This window comes from Lissotriton vulgaris, chromosome 7 (assembly GCF_964263255.1).
Source record: "Lissotriton vulgaris chromosome 7, aLisVul1.2, whole genome shotgun sequence".
Classification (NCBI taxonomy): Eukaryota; Metazoa; Chordata; class Amphibia; order Caudata; family Salamandridae; genus Lissotriton; species Lissotriton vulgaris.
In genome coordinates this window covers 950,646,430-950,660,625 of record NC_141695.1, presented here as the reverse complement: position 1 = coordinate 950,660,625, position 14,196 = coordinate 950,646,430, and the positions used below count along the sequence as shown (strand labels likewise).

General features: G+C 45.9%; 1 protein-coding gene across 3 annotated transcripts in view; it reads left to right on the top strand.

Annotated features, from left to right (window-relative positions):
* ATP10B (ATPase phospholipid transporting 10B (putative)) overlaps nt 1–14,196 on the top strand; it is a 546,723-nt gene that overhangs the window by 503,785 nt on the left and 28,742 nt on the right. For all 3 annotated transcript variants that reach the window (XM_086931395.1, XM_086931397.1, XM_086931396.1), the window contains 2 exons: nt 1,432–1,616; nt 4,271–4,583. In XM_086931395.1, coding sequence (XP_086787521.1) covers nt 1,432–1,616; nt 4,271–4,583 — 498 coding nt within the window. The remainder of the gene's footprint in view (nt 1–1,431; nt 1,617–4,270; nt 4,584–14,196) is intronic.

The window sequence follows — 14,196 nt, the reverse complement described above, 5'->3', positions numbered from 1 at the left end:
CAACCACCAGTCTACTGCTTCATGCCTTGCACGAAATGGGAAAATAACCGTCCAAATCTTGAAATTTTAATATTGGGGCTCAGTGTGTATATCAATATATTCAGTCGTCCAAATTCCGTCTTAGTAGACACTTCCAACTTTCCATTAGATTCTGGGTATTCAATCCAATTATCCACACCGCCGCCTGCTACCACACCATTCCTTCTCCGCCTCGAATCTCGATTCTGTTTTCCTCCGCACCCGAGTACAGGCGACCTGTACTCTGGTGCGGAGGAAAACAAGGCATGAAACAGTAGACTGGTGGTTGAAAATACCTGTTGAGAGGAACTCCATAACAACAACATTGAGCCCTGAGGAAGCTGGTCGGTTTTTGTATCCCACGGCGAAACGCGTTGGCATAAGGGATTGGAATTGGGAGAATAAACAGAAAACAAAGACCATCAAGAGCCAATGGATTGTTGTTGTATTTTCTTTATTTGAATAGTGTCTGAATAGACTGTGATAAGTGGTGTGCTACGAGCATTATTCTTATTCAGTACTCAACCGCGAGGTTGTTTGTAGGGAAGTAGGGTGTTCTCTTCTCTCATTTGTCTTGCAAGCACCCAACAGAATTGTACTGTGAACATCCATATGAGTGTGATTTCTATATGAGCGCTAGTATCTCCTGTACACCCAGTGTTTAGTACCTTGTGACGACAATTGGGGATGCTTTTCACCTCAATTAAAAATTATATGTTATTTTTTAAAATTATATATTGTCATCTGCATGGCTGCACTGTGCAAGTAAAGGAACATATCACAGTTTTCCATGGCAGCATGTAGAAATTTAACAGCAGTGGCAGACTGTATAGCCTTCGGGGTTCCCAGATATTATCTTGTAGGTGTCTGAAGAGTATGGAAGCGGAAGGGAAAGATGCTGTCCTGTTTAGGACTGTGCCTTTGATTCAGAGTTCCCATTAGAGATAGATCCAGGAACAAGTGTGCTGTGAGGTGGTGTGTGAGCTGGTTGTGTGGCATTCTAGAACTCTAGCTCAACCATATGTTTGAGTGGTCAATGAATCTGGCATGGGTTTTTTGAGTAGACATTTATATCTGTGTATTTGTGATAAACTTATAAGATATTACATTTTTATAAAAGAATGGGTTGACCAAAGTGCACAACTATTCAGAGATGAAGGTTCTAGACGGAAACTTTCGAAGATTGATGGCGAGGATGAATTGAGTGGCGATCCAGTTACTTGCTGTACTTGTGGTCGCTCAGTCTGGGATCATTTGAATGAATGCATGTAGTTCATAGGGTGGTTTTGCTTTGTGACGGTTGATTGGTTGACATCAAGGGGACTGTTCTTTGAAGAGAGATTTTTGGGCATGTAAGGTAAAGTAGTGACTTGTATCAATTCTGTGATTTTTCTCTGCTCTCCTGTCAATAAGGTGCCACTGGTATTGAGGATCGGTTGCAAGATGGGGTTCCTGATACTATTGCTGCTCTGAGAGAAGCTGGGATACGGGTCTGGGTGCTGACAGGAGACAAGCAGGAAACAGCCGTCAACATAGCGTACTCCTGCAAGCTGCTCGACCAGAGTTATACCGTCTTCACCATCAACACGGAATGCAAGGTGTGTTATCAGAGTAAGCAGGGTCAGTGAGGCACTTCAGTATCAGTCATTAAGTGTATAGAAAATGAGTTTTAGAGATGCCTACAAACTATGATCTTAACAAGCAATGCAAGCCGTACCGCCAAAAGCGCCTTCGTGCCGACTCAAGAAACTGCCCCTGTTGTTTTTCAGTCAGTTTTACACCTTTTTTGTTATCTTTGTTTCTTCAAATATTATTTTATTTTTAAGGTTGACACCTCCTGGGCAAAGAGACATCAGGTCTTTGGTACTTTCTCTACAGCATGACGTCAGCTGTTGAATTGGACAGAAATCACATGAAGCTGGCAAACAGTATTTTGTGCACGAAAGAGAAATGTGCCTTGCATCGTTATCTCCCACGCATGCTCTTTTTTTCCGTCCCCTTTTGAAGTCAGCCCTGCAGCTCTATCCACTCGTACAGTCCTGGAGGTAAAATGAAAAGCCTGCTGCTTTATAGAAATCGAAAAATTAAACCCTGCCATGAATTCCACAGTGGAAGGATACTGACATGTTCAAAATCGGTGCTGTAATCAATCTTGTAGAGTGATTTCATTTCGTATCTTTTCGCCATACAAAGTATAAGAAGCCTGTCTTCTCTGCCCCGCCGATGCCCGAGGGCGCATAAAGACTTCTTTTGACTGCAGCCTAGTTCCTTGATTGTTCTGTTGCTGGGTAAACATAACACTATGTTGTTGTGTTTGAACAAACAGTGCAGCCTGGCTTTTTGCCAACCACTTTGCTTCTTGGATGTCATCCGAGCTGAGTTATAGCAAGCAGATCCAGCACAGTTCTTTCTGTCTCCAATAAATGCTTTTTTTCAGGTGATCATTAGCAGCCATTTTAAGGGCATAAAGGACCCGGTGCTGAGCTGGAGATCAGCGGTTTGACCCAGCCTTCAATTCCATCCTACAACATTATGCACATTAAGAATCATTCCATGCAGGCCACAAGCCCGAGGTCAGTGGAGGAGAGGAGAAATCTGTCCAAAGTTTCGAGCACCTTGGCACCTGCCTAAAATCTTGCTTGGAATGGCCATTTAAACAGGCATGGATGCCTGTGGCAGTAAATAAAATCGTAAATCATACGTTCTTATACTGTAAGGTCTCAAGGCGCTTGCTGTGGGAACTCGTCCTGGCTTTTCCCTGCAGTGAATCGTGCACTTGAAAAGCAATGGGGTATAGATGGATATGGGGAACAGATTGCCAGGAGACCGTGGGAGAGAGGGATTTTAATCTACTTTATGAATTCCCCCCTGGATATATAATTTAACCTATCATGTTTGGCTTTTTTTATTGCACACACCACAGTCGTTTTAAATCTCAAATTCTGTTGCAAACCAATATTGAAAAATGTCAGTACATATCAACTGCTTTCCAAAATTTGCTGAAAAGGCATCATTTTTGTGAAATAAGGGATTTGGCCAATGGGAGACTGGTAAGTCTTGAAGAATGCTACAGTATTGTGTACTTTTGGCTTCCATACATACTTTACTACTGTTAATATTTACAATGAATCCCATATTCTGGAGTCTGCCCCGTGGGCGTTGTGATTATTAAATTGAAAGGAAGATAAACTTTAAATAAATTAATTCAGCTGGGATTCTGCATGCTGTGGTTTCTTAAGGCATCTCAGTTAAGTTGTTCGAGCCCATGATACCATTCAGTCTTCAGCGACTCGTGTGCTGGGTCTGACGCCTATGCAGACACAATTGAAATAATTCATTTTGCATTGAATTTAAGCCATGAAGAAGTTATATTACTGCAAAACACATGTTGGCACAATAACATAGTTCATTAAAATTAATTGTGAAAAAGTGGTCTTTTTATCATGTAACAGATTTGATGGTAAAAAGTATGGCGATTCCTCAGTCTTTTTCAGGTGATTTTCCAACCATCATCTAGCCATCAATCCATCAAGTTATCTTTTGAAATAGAGTAGCGTAAAGAAGCACCTTTCTCCTCTAAAGTAGACTGGGCCAACACACTGCAGGAAGAATACATTTGCATATTAAATGGCAGCTTCTTTTTCACCCCACAGTACTCTCCTGAAATCCAGCCCCCCAAAGTGGGTTGTCTGCTTAGCTAATGTGTTGAGGTCCTAAGGACCATTGTGTTGTGTGCACAGTTTCAAATTCTAACCCATGGTATGCTGTTCTGCATTGGAACCTCTTACCCCACACACCACATATTAGAACATTGGAATGTTGGCCCCTCCATTAAAGACCAGGCTCGGGCTAATAATGGCTGGTATAAGCCTTCTGCTCCAAAATTCCAATGTTAGTTTTTCTGTTTCTCCCTGTTTAATGTAGAACATTCTTCGTTCAGTGGATGGAATGTTTTAATAGCCTTTCTACCTTGGGCTATACCAGTTGTTAAAGGCCCTCTCTCTCGTAATAGGGCCTTGCCTTGAGCTGAGGCCAATAACTCCTATTCAGATCCTTTAAGAAAAGGTTTAGTCTTCTGCAGCAGGCTATAGGCCTATATTATTAAAATGCAAAAAAGATCTGTAAAATCGTGCATTTGAGTTCTTAGTTTTGTGTTGTCCCTTCAAAGAAAAGCATAGCTGGGTTGTATGACTGTGTTGATGGCTGTAATCTGTCCTAATGTGTGCCTTCACGCTCTTGCTGTTGTCAACAGGAGACCTGCGAGTCATTACTTGACTGTACGTTTGAAGAGGTTAAGAAGTTCTGCAATCCTGAGGTGGAGCGAGGCCTTTTCCAGTGGCGTAAGAACTCTTCATCAGTGGGTCCCATCACAAGTGGCCCACACATTGGGTTAGTGATCGACGGGCGAACACTCAGCGTAATCTTTCAGGGTGGTTTGGAGAAGAAATTCCTGGCCCTTGCTAGCTGCTGCCGGTCGGTCTTGTGCTGCCGAGCCACCCCACTTCAGAAAAGCATGGTGGTGAAACTGGCAAGGGACACAATGAAGGTCATGACACTCTCCATTGGTAAGTGCCTTGCTGTGTCAATTGAATGCTTCATAAGTTGAGAGTAACAGTCAGTTCTACCATCTTCTGATATGTTTCAATGCCGAAAAATATATAAATCACTTCATGCAGTTGTTCTACCTGTGAATTGTAGCACATGATTATGTATGTGTATATATATATATATATATATATATATATGTGTGTGTGTGTATATATATATATGTGTGTGTGTGTATATATATATATATGTGTGTGTGTGTATATATATATATGTGTGTGTGTGTATATATATATATATATGTGTGTGTGTGTGTATATATATATATATATATATGTGTGTGTGTGTATATATATATATATGTGTGTATATGTATATATATATATATATGTGTGTATATGTATATATATATATATATATGTGTGTATATATATATATATATATATATATGTGTGTGTATATATATATATATATATATATATATATATATATATATATATATATATATATATATATATATATATATATGCTCCAAAACTTTCTACCCAAATCCTTAGGTCAAAGAAAGACGGCAGCACTCACCGGTTCTTTTGGCGATTTTCAACAAACTTTAATTCAAGATAGACAAACGCATTTCGGGAAGCGTCCCTTCCTCAGTGTCATGGGTAAACGCGATGCCAGCGCCCTTTTTAGAAGACAATCTCAAACAGTGCCATGACTATCGACAAAGGACTTCACTTTTGCGCGACTGTAAGCGCCATCTTAGAGTGTATGTTTGTTACAGTGTTGAGCCCACATTATTCGTGTTTAACTGAAACAGTACATTTCCATACCAAATGCGCGTTGTATTCTCGAACACACAGTACCCGTGTATGCCGATACACGGCATGATGATAGGAGAATGTGTGTTCGAGAATACAACGTGCATTTGGTATGGAAATGTACTGTTTCAGTTAAACACGAATAATGTGGGCTCAACACTGTAACAAACATACACTCTAAGATGGCGCTTACAGTCGCGCAAAAGTGAAGTCCTTTGTCGATAGTCATGGCACTGTTTGAGATTGTCTTTTAAAAATGGCGCCGGCATCGCGTTTACCCATGACACTGAGGAAGGGACGCTTCCCGAAACGCGTTTGTCTATCTTGAATTAAAGTTTGTTGAAAATCGCCAAAAGAACCCGTGAGCGCTGCCGTCTTTTTTAGGTTTTGACTGGCGATGCGCATGTAGTGCGCATGCGCCAAAAAACCTTATGATGTGTGTGTGGGGTCGGGTATACGCCCCCTCCTCCCATTGGCTAGCTCCATAAATGGAGGCTAGCCATTGGGAGAGGGCTCTGTCCGTCAATCTCGGACCACATTCGGGGGCGTTCCCGAGAATTTTTGGCTTTTGGCGACGTCACCCGAAAGCCTGTTCTCGGGAACGCCCCCGAATCTGGGCCGGGATTGACGGTACCCGTGGTCTCCTCTTCGCCTCTCCTCCCCCTTTCGCTGTGGGATATGGGGACGTGCGAACACCACGTCTCGGCTCGGTGCCCTCACTACCCTGACCCCAGCGCTGCTTGGCTTGACTGGTGTCCAGCTCCCGTAGTGATCTGCGCTCTGCCTGGTTAATGCCCTGCACCCTGGGAGGACGGATCTTCAATGATGAGAACCTGGCCAATGGCGTTGGGTCCCTGGTCCCCGCCGTGACTGCCCCGGTGAATCGGCCTAAATCCGGCGGCTTGCAAAGGGCCCGAGGCATCACGGCAGTTCTTGTTAATTGAAAAGCCACGTGTCTGTAAATAAATAAATTACACACCGCGTCACGGTAGAGTGATTTCAAGATCACACCATTTATTAATGCCGGAGATGTCTGAGCTCACTAATGCCGACTTCTGGTACCGAGAGAATGGGAGGAGGGAATGCCCTGAAGTCTATAGCGCTGGCGGTGACTTGCAGACCCCGCCCCCTTCATCCAAAGTTTCCGTCTTTGGTCCCGGGCAGGCGATTACCTCTGAGCGGGGGCATGAATCGCTCCCAGTGTGTTTTTTTTACTTATGTTGTGGGGAGGAGGGGGAGAGATGACGTGGGAGTCTCATCACAGATGTCCCCTCGGCAGCGGACCGGCTGCGCTCTTTCACAGACTGAGGCAAGCCCACGTCCTGGGCCAGCAAACTGCATGCACGTCCCAGGTGCCCGGCTCCAGCAGCAGCCTCCCAAAGAAAAGTTTCATGGCTTACTATTAAAAGCGTCACTCTGTAAAGACTGAATCGCTGTCCAGAGTTTGCAAAACATCTGCCATTCTGCAAAATGTCATTGTAGAATGCGAGTAGACCCTCGGCGCATTCCTTGGCAGGTGCATGCCAAGGAATGCGCGTGACTGTTCGTGCAGCACGAGGGGAGGTCGGAGGCTGGCCTCGCGCGAATGCATACCTGCCTGTATTATCTGCATTATTAATGCACGCGGGATTCGGGTGGCACGAGTAATGCACCAATCACGCGATGCATTCGGCCCCTGCCTCTGCCGAGATTTATGTTCCACGGACTGGTTAATGTGCATGGTTAATAGCAGCTCTTCTGCAGGAATAAGGCCAAGCATTCCGTGCTGCCAATGAGCTGCACGCAGGGGCGGGTTGACGGGCCAGACCGAGGGGCTCTGGTGGCTACTGCAAAGGAGGTCAAGGTTGTGCGATCTGCTACCTGTGGCGATAAATGGCAGATGATGTATGATTGGCTGCAGAGCCCGAGAGTGGTCCAGCTGTGTTCTGGGCTACATTAGTGGGCACTGCGCATGTGTGATGTACCTGGGCACATCTGTGCCAGGCACACACACGGGCCCGGCCTGGAGTCCTCTTTGAGCGTTTGCTCACATTTTAGACACCGTCTGAAGGCGATGCTCATATCTGGCAAACCCGTGCCTTCAAAAGGCAGTCATTTTTGCGTGCAGTGTCCCAGGGACCTCACTGAAATTCACATATTTATTTCCGTTGACTCTGTGCAGAGAATTAGTTAGCCTAGACGTGCCATAAATTAGAACCAATTTGACCAGGAGGTGAATACCAAAGCCACTAAGCGCCTGTCCCCGTCCTGTCTGACAGTGTTGCGCTAGGTTGAACGTGGGCTGTCTGGGGAGGGATGTCCCTGCACCTGTCTCAGGTTTGCCTTGAAATTTACTGCGATTTTCTTCTCCTGGGTGCAGCAGGTGCAAGATGAAATCTGCTGTCTCTGAGACCCACGGGTGCCAGCTCACACACATTTGCAAAGTGCCCACCAGGTACCCCCTGCATTCCAGCTATTTGAGTACATATACATACCGCACAAACGACCCTCTTAGGCGAGGCACGTCTTATCCATTTGCTAAGAATCAAATCTGGAAAGAACTGAACCTGTCATGTCCAGCATATTTCACTTTATCGAGGCCACAATGCTTTTTGATAAAATAACACTAATTCCTATGTGATAGAGTACAGTAAACATGTTTTTACAGCAAGTTCTCTTCCAGTGATTTTACAACTGTGCTGCGTTTTCTTTGAAAATCCATTTCCTATTTACAAGGACGATTTTAATTTGTTTTATTTTTTTGTGTCACATGAGCCAATTAAGTGTCATTGATATCCTGTAATTGTCGTTTATAGAATCTGCACTTTTTTGGTGCATACATTTGCTCAGTCGTCTTTGACACGTCACAGCAACTGTAATGTTTTACATATGAAGATATATCTACGCCAGCCCAATTAAAACCGCGTCTGCCTCAGATTCCTATTGAAGGTTGTGCTATAATTAGAGTGTATGCATGTACGCACATCTTCAATACCATGTATGACAATAATCAGAACCTTGCTGATTGTCACATTGTCCCCATGGACGTCACACATTGAAATTCTGACTCAGAAGTGCTTCAATTTCATGTTAATCTTAACTAGAAGGATAACCCTTAAATAGATTTCTTTCAAAATATCAGTTCCTTTGTTTCTCTGCGTTCCACTAAATATATTTTCTTGAATGTATCTGAGTAGGGAACCTTTTGCCCTTCCGATTAGGAGCTATCAATAAACTGAAAGTGCTAACAGATGTCTTGCTGGAAAAAAAATGAATCCTACCGTTTGACCTGCAGTTTTGACAACTTAAAACACAAAAATTGGTACGAAATGCGCACACTACAATGATCCTCCTTTCCTTTGGGGTTTTCTTTTAACTTAGCAATTAAAATGAATACAGCCAAAAATATTTTTCCTTATTTCTTCTCATATTTTCATGTAGTTACCATGTGCACACTAAAAAAAAAAAAATGCCAGAGCCAGTAGATATGGATTTATGGATGATACAAGCCGTTCCCTACACATATATAATTTATACAAAAGGCCCTGATTTCCTCGTTAGTGTGAAATGCTCACAAGCAATTATATCTTTCGTACTTTTATACTCATCGCTAAAAACGGGATTGCTTGTTTGTGTTCAATGATAATTGCTGTTAGCCAACCCAGTAGCAACCCTTCTATCAATTGCATAGTTATTTCCCCCTGGATTTGAACTTGAAACGAGCAGGTTAAACGCCATTTTCTGCAGCAGCATTAAAAATACTGAAGCTAGTATTAAAACCCAATAGGAGAAAAGTAAAAATGTTGAAATGTATAAGATCCCTATGTATTAGGAACGGGAAGAGGTTAAAGTAGACGCCGGCATAATGACCAGACACATTTAATCAAGTTCACATTTCATGAAGTTTCATGAGTTTGTCGCTCGTTTTGATTCCCATTTAGTCTACAGCTGACAGGTTTTAGCTTTTGCCTAGCCAATGCGTACGAAGTACGCATGTGCTAGGAAAAAGCTAATGAGTATAGTATGGGGGCTGGGAATCCGCCCCCGTCTTTCATTGGCTAGCTCCATAAATGGAGGCTAGCCATTGGAAGACACGTTTGTCCGTCAATGCAGGACCAGATTCGGGGGCGTTCCCGAGAATTTTTGGCTTTTGGCGACATCAGCCGAAAGCCAGTTCTCGGGAACGCCCCTGAGTCTGTTCCGGCATTGACGGCACCCGCCCTCAATACAGTTGCCCCGTCCCTTGCCGATTTTTTTGAGCCCCCTGGCAGGTGCCCACCCTGCAAGGGACATTGCCGCCTTTGAGCGAGTGCCACCTCGCTTTATATTTTAATTGAAGCCCGTGCCCACCCGGCATTGCCCCGTGTTTACACCGCTGCCGGCCCGGTGGGAGATTAGGAGGCGCTGTCCGGCCCCCCGACCCCAGGGCCGCGCTGCGATTGGCCGCGACCCGGAAGTCAGGCAGGCCGGGGGCGGGACAAGCGGAAGTGCCGGAGAAGAAGAGCTCCAGCGTAAGGAGAAGAAGCCGCCTGCCGTGTCCTTCCCTCGGCTCCCAAGTGAAGGGGGAGCCCCGGAGTTCTGGCCAGTCTCGAGGGAGGAGCCGGAGCCCTCCAGCCCCTGGCCGCCCTGTGTTGCGTAGGTGCGTCACCAACTTTGAGGGGGGCAAGCCAGGCTCGTCTGAGCTGCCGCAGTAAGGTAAAGGTAAGCTGTTGGTGGGGGGGGGTCAGGGGTGTTCTGCAACCCTGGCGACATGCTCACCTGCTGCCCCTGTCGCCGTGGGCCTCTGTGGCGAGCTGGCCGCACCCACATCATCCGTCAGCAGCAGTGTGCGGTGGCTTCAGTAGGTCCTGACAGGCGGCTTCGGGCAGACGTTTCAGCTGCTGAGGATTAGGGAGGGTAGTTCTGTCGTCCACCTCCCTCCTCCCCCCTCTCCTCCCCATCCGAATTGGAAAATGTTTTGTTTCTTATGTTTTAACAAGGCCGAGCTGTTTATGTCCGCCTGGTTCCGTCGCGCGAGGGCCGGCGCTTCACGCCACCTTCCTCTCTTTGCGGCATAGCAAGGGAACCACCTGTTGGTGCGACCTCGACTGCCCCGCATATGCATAATGGGGATTGGATGTGAGTGCGCACAGCCGTGGCACCGCCAAGTCCTGTAAGGTGTACACGGTGTGCTGTCAGCCACTTATGAAGGCCTGTGGGGTGCACACAGACACGACCTATAAATTGCACACACTGCGCTGCTTTATTCAGCTTACCAAGGTACCTGTATGCACATGGGAAATGACCTGCAGCGCACACGCAGCAAATCGTGGCGCGGATGTCTGGAGAATGTTCACGCGCGTCTACTACAGACAATACGTTGTTCAAGTATCTATAGTGTACGTGTAGCACTCTTGCTGTCAGACACAGCGTCCATTTATAAAGCAAGTTTGCATAGTGCGCGTAATGCACATTGTTAATGATACTGTTAATTACTAGCCAGACGCTGAGCAGATCCAGGCAGAATATTTGCACCTTTCTATTACGAGCAGGAATCTATACCTCGTAGGATGGGACATACGTATACTAGAATCATAGAACAAAAAATCCACCCAGTAATACATATTGAATTCAATTATCAGCTTCGCCAATGGTGAATGTATATACGTGTGTGTTTATCCCATACAACCTCAGTGTACGTCTATGCTGTAAAGACACGAACCACAACCCACTGTTTTGTAGTGGATGAGTGGGCGGATGGATGAGTGGGCCGATGGATGAGTGAGCGGATGGATGAGTAGGTGGAAGGATGAGCGGATGGATGAGTGGGTGGATGGATGGATGAGTAGGTGGAAGGATGAGTGGATGGATGAGTAGGTGGAAGGATGAGCGGGCGGGTGGGTGGAAGGATGAGCAGATGGATGAGTGAGAGGATGGATGAGCAGGTGGAAGGATGAGCAGATGGATGAGTGGGCGGATGGATGTGTGAGCGGATGGATGAATAGGTGGAAGGATGAGTGGATGGATGAGTAGGTGGGCAGCTGGAGGGAGGGACGAGGGAGCGGATGTATGAGGAGGTCGGCGGGCGCCTGCTTTGATAGATGAGTGGGTACCGGAATGGACAAGTGGGCAGCTGGGTGGGTGAATGAAGAGATTGGCAAGCGCATGCGTAGATAGATGAGCGGGTGGATCAGTGGCTGGGTGTTCAGATGGGTTAGATGAGTGGTTGAATTTGCTATTGTAAATGACAATGCCATTTGTTAAAAAAAAACATAAATAAAAATAATGTCAAGAGCAATGCCAATAGCTCTAACTTTAACAAAGGCAAAACCATTGCATTGTAAATGCTTGTTTGACCTAAGGATTTGGGTAGAAAGTTCTGGAGCTTACATTTTGTACGCGTAACACCAACGCGTGGCAGCACCCGCCAGCAGAGTGACTCGTGGTACTGGGATATATCTCCATCCATCCATCCATCCATCCATCCATCCATCCATCCATCCATCCATCCATCCATCCATCCATCCACCCATCCCCCAGTAGGTAGATATAGTTAGGACCTAGTTTCCATAGGAAACCCGCAACATTTTATTTGAATAACTTTGGCGTCGGTCAACGAATCTTCGCAAATTTTTCCAAGAAAATGGCCTGCTCCGCTCCTTCCCTGACAGTTTGAGGGGGATTTGTCAAGTGGGGGCCGAGAAAAAAGGAGGGTCCCAAAACGTGTTTTCCCCATGCAATTTCCCATAGGACCTTTAGCCAGGGCTACAGCCCAAACGGCTGAACAGAATTACACCAAATTTGGCAAAAAGGTAGAGTTCGGTTCGCAGATTGTGCTTTTTGTTAAATGGGGTAAAATCGTTCAGTAGATCCTGAGAAAATCAAAAGTAAAATCATAGTGATATCTAGAGACGAAGTACGGTACGCGTACAGTAAGTGTACCGAAAACCGTGCAATTCCGAGGACGAGCTGCATGCTGATTGGCTGTCAAATGTCTGTCAACACTCCAAACCAGGAAGTGTTGGCAGCCATCTTGTGCTTCGGTAGGACCGAGTCACAAGGAAACAGGGAAACAAAGGTGAAAACGGAGAAAAGGGGGCAGGGTAGAAACACCCTGACCCCCTAGGCCTGCTCAGGGGGTCCCACAAGGACCCCCAAGGCCCAAACTTTGTCATTTGAGATGTCATCAGTGATGTCACTGTCCAGGTCATGAATGATGTACTATGTGACCTCATCAGCAGTGGATTGCGGGCGCACGAGATATAGTTAGTACAACTTACTATATCGGAGGAATTTCAATGGTTTTGTACGAGTGAAATGTCCAGCTAACTATAACACCCCTTAAAACCTACAGTTTTTTCAGTGAATTTCTAAGGTTTTTTAAATGCTAATTCCTAACTATATCAGGCCTGAAACCTATGGTTTTTTCAGTGAATTTCAAAGGCTTTTTAAATGCTAATTCCTAACTATATCAGGCCTGAAACCTATGTTTTATATATATATATATATATATATATATATATATATATATATATATATATATATATATATATATATGACGAAAAGACCACCCAGTACTCAGTGATCCAAGGACACAGCAGGGATTGTTGAGGGAGCCTTTTATTCACTGAAGGTTGCGCAGCATGATGCATTTCGCCGTTTCCGCCTTCCTCAGACGCCGCTCACAACAGGTAAGGTGCCTTCTACCTCCTTGAAAGTTCTACGGTGCTCCCTATGTAGGAAGCACAGCTGACCCTGCTCGATTGGATACAGCTGTAGTCGGGTCCGAGACCACAGCTCCCAGAATACAGTATCCTGACGATTACAGAAGCAGGGTTCCACAATGTGCGCTGTGAATACCGTGTCAAGGGGGGCCGAATGGCGGCAGGCAGCTTTCCAAAATTACAATGTCCGGGTTCCCTCAAGTCCCCACACGCCCCATCCACGATTGCAGGACACGTCGGGCCATGGAGAAGTCTGTGTTCAGTCCTCTCCCCCGTGTAGTTCACGGTCCGCACACGGCAGAAACACCCTGTGTGTCCCGGTCTCATGGAGGTCCTGGGTATTCAATACCTTGATAAAGCAGAGTTTGGTGCCAGACAGCTCCCAGGGCACTTTGGAGGGGCGGGTCCTAGTACCGCGTTCTTCTGGCTGCACGCGGAATTAATGACGAAAAGACCACCCAGTACTCAGTGATCCAAGGACACAGCAGGGATTGTTGAGGGAGCCTTTTATTCACTGAAGGTTGCGCAGCATGATGCATTTCGGCGTTTCCGCCTTCCTCAGACGCCGCTCACAAAGGTAAGGTGCCTTCTACCTCCTTGAAAGTTCTACGGTGCTCCCTATGTAGGAAGCACAGCTGACCCTGCTTAATTGGATACAGCTGTAGTCCGGTCCGAGACCACAGCTCCCAGAATACAGTATCCTGACGATTACAGAAGCAGGGTTCCACAATGTGCGCTGTGAATACCGTGTCAAGGGGGGCCGAATGGCGGCAGGCAGCTTTCCAAAATTACAATGTCCGGGTTCCCTCAAGTCCCCACACGCCCCATCCACGATTGCAGGACACGTCGGGCCATGGAGAAGTCTGTGTTCAGTCCTCTCCCCCGTGTAGTTCACGGTCCGCACCCGGCAGAAACACCCTGTGTGTCCCGGTCTCATGGAGGACCTGGGTATTCAATACCTATATACACACCCACCCTTTCAGGGTTAGAGTAGCGAATACATTATGCAAAAGAAGAAGCAGACAGCAGCTTTGGGTAGTTCCCAAGTTTAGGTGCTCCTGTATAGAGCATCCTACAACACCTGCTCACCTCAAATGTCTGGTTTTCTAGCAAAGTGTTTAAGCATAGTA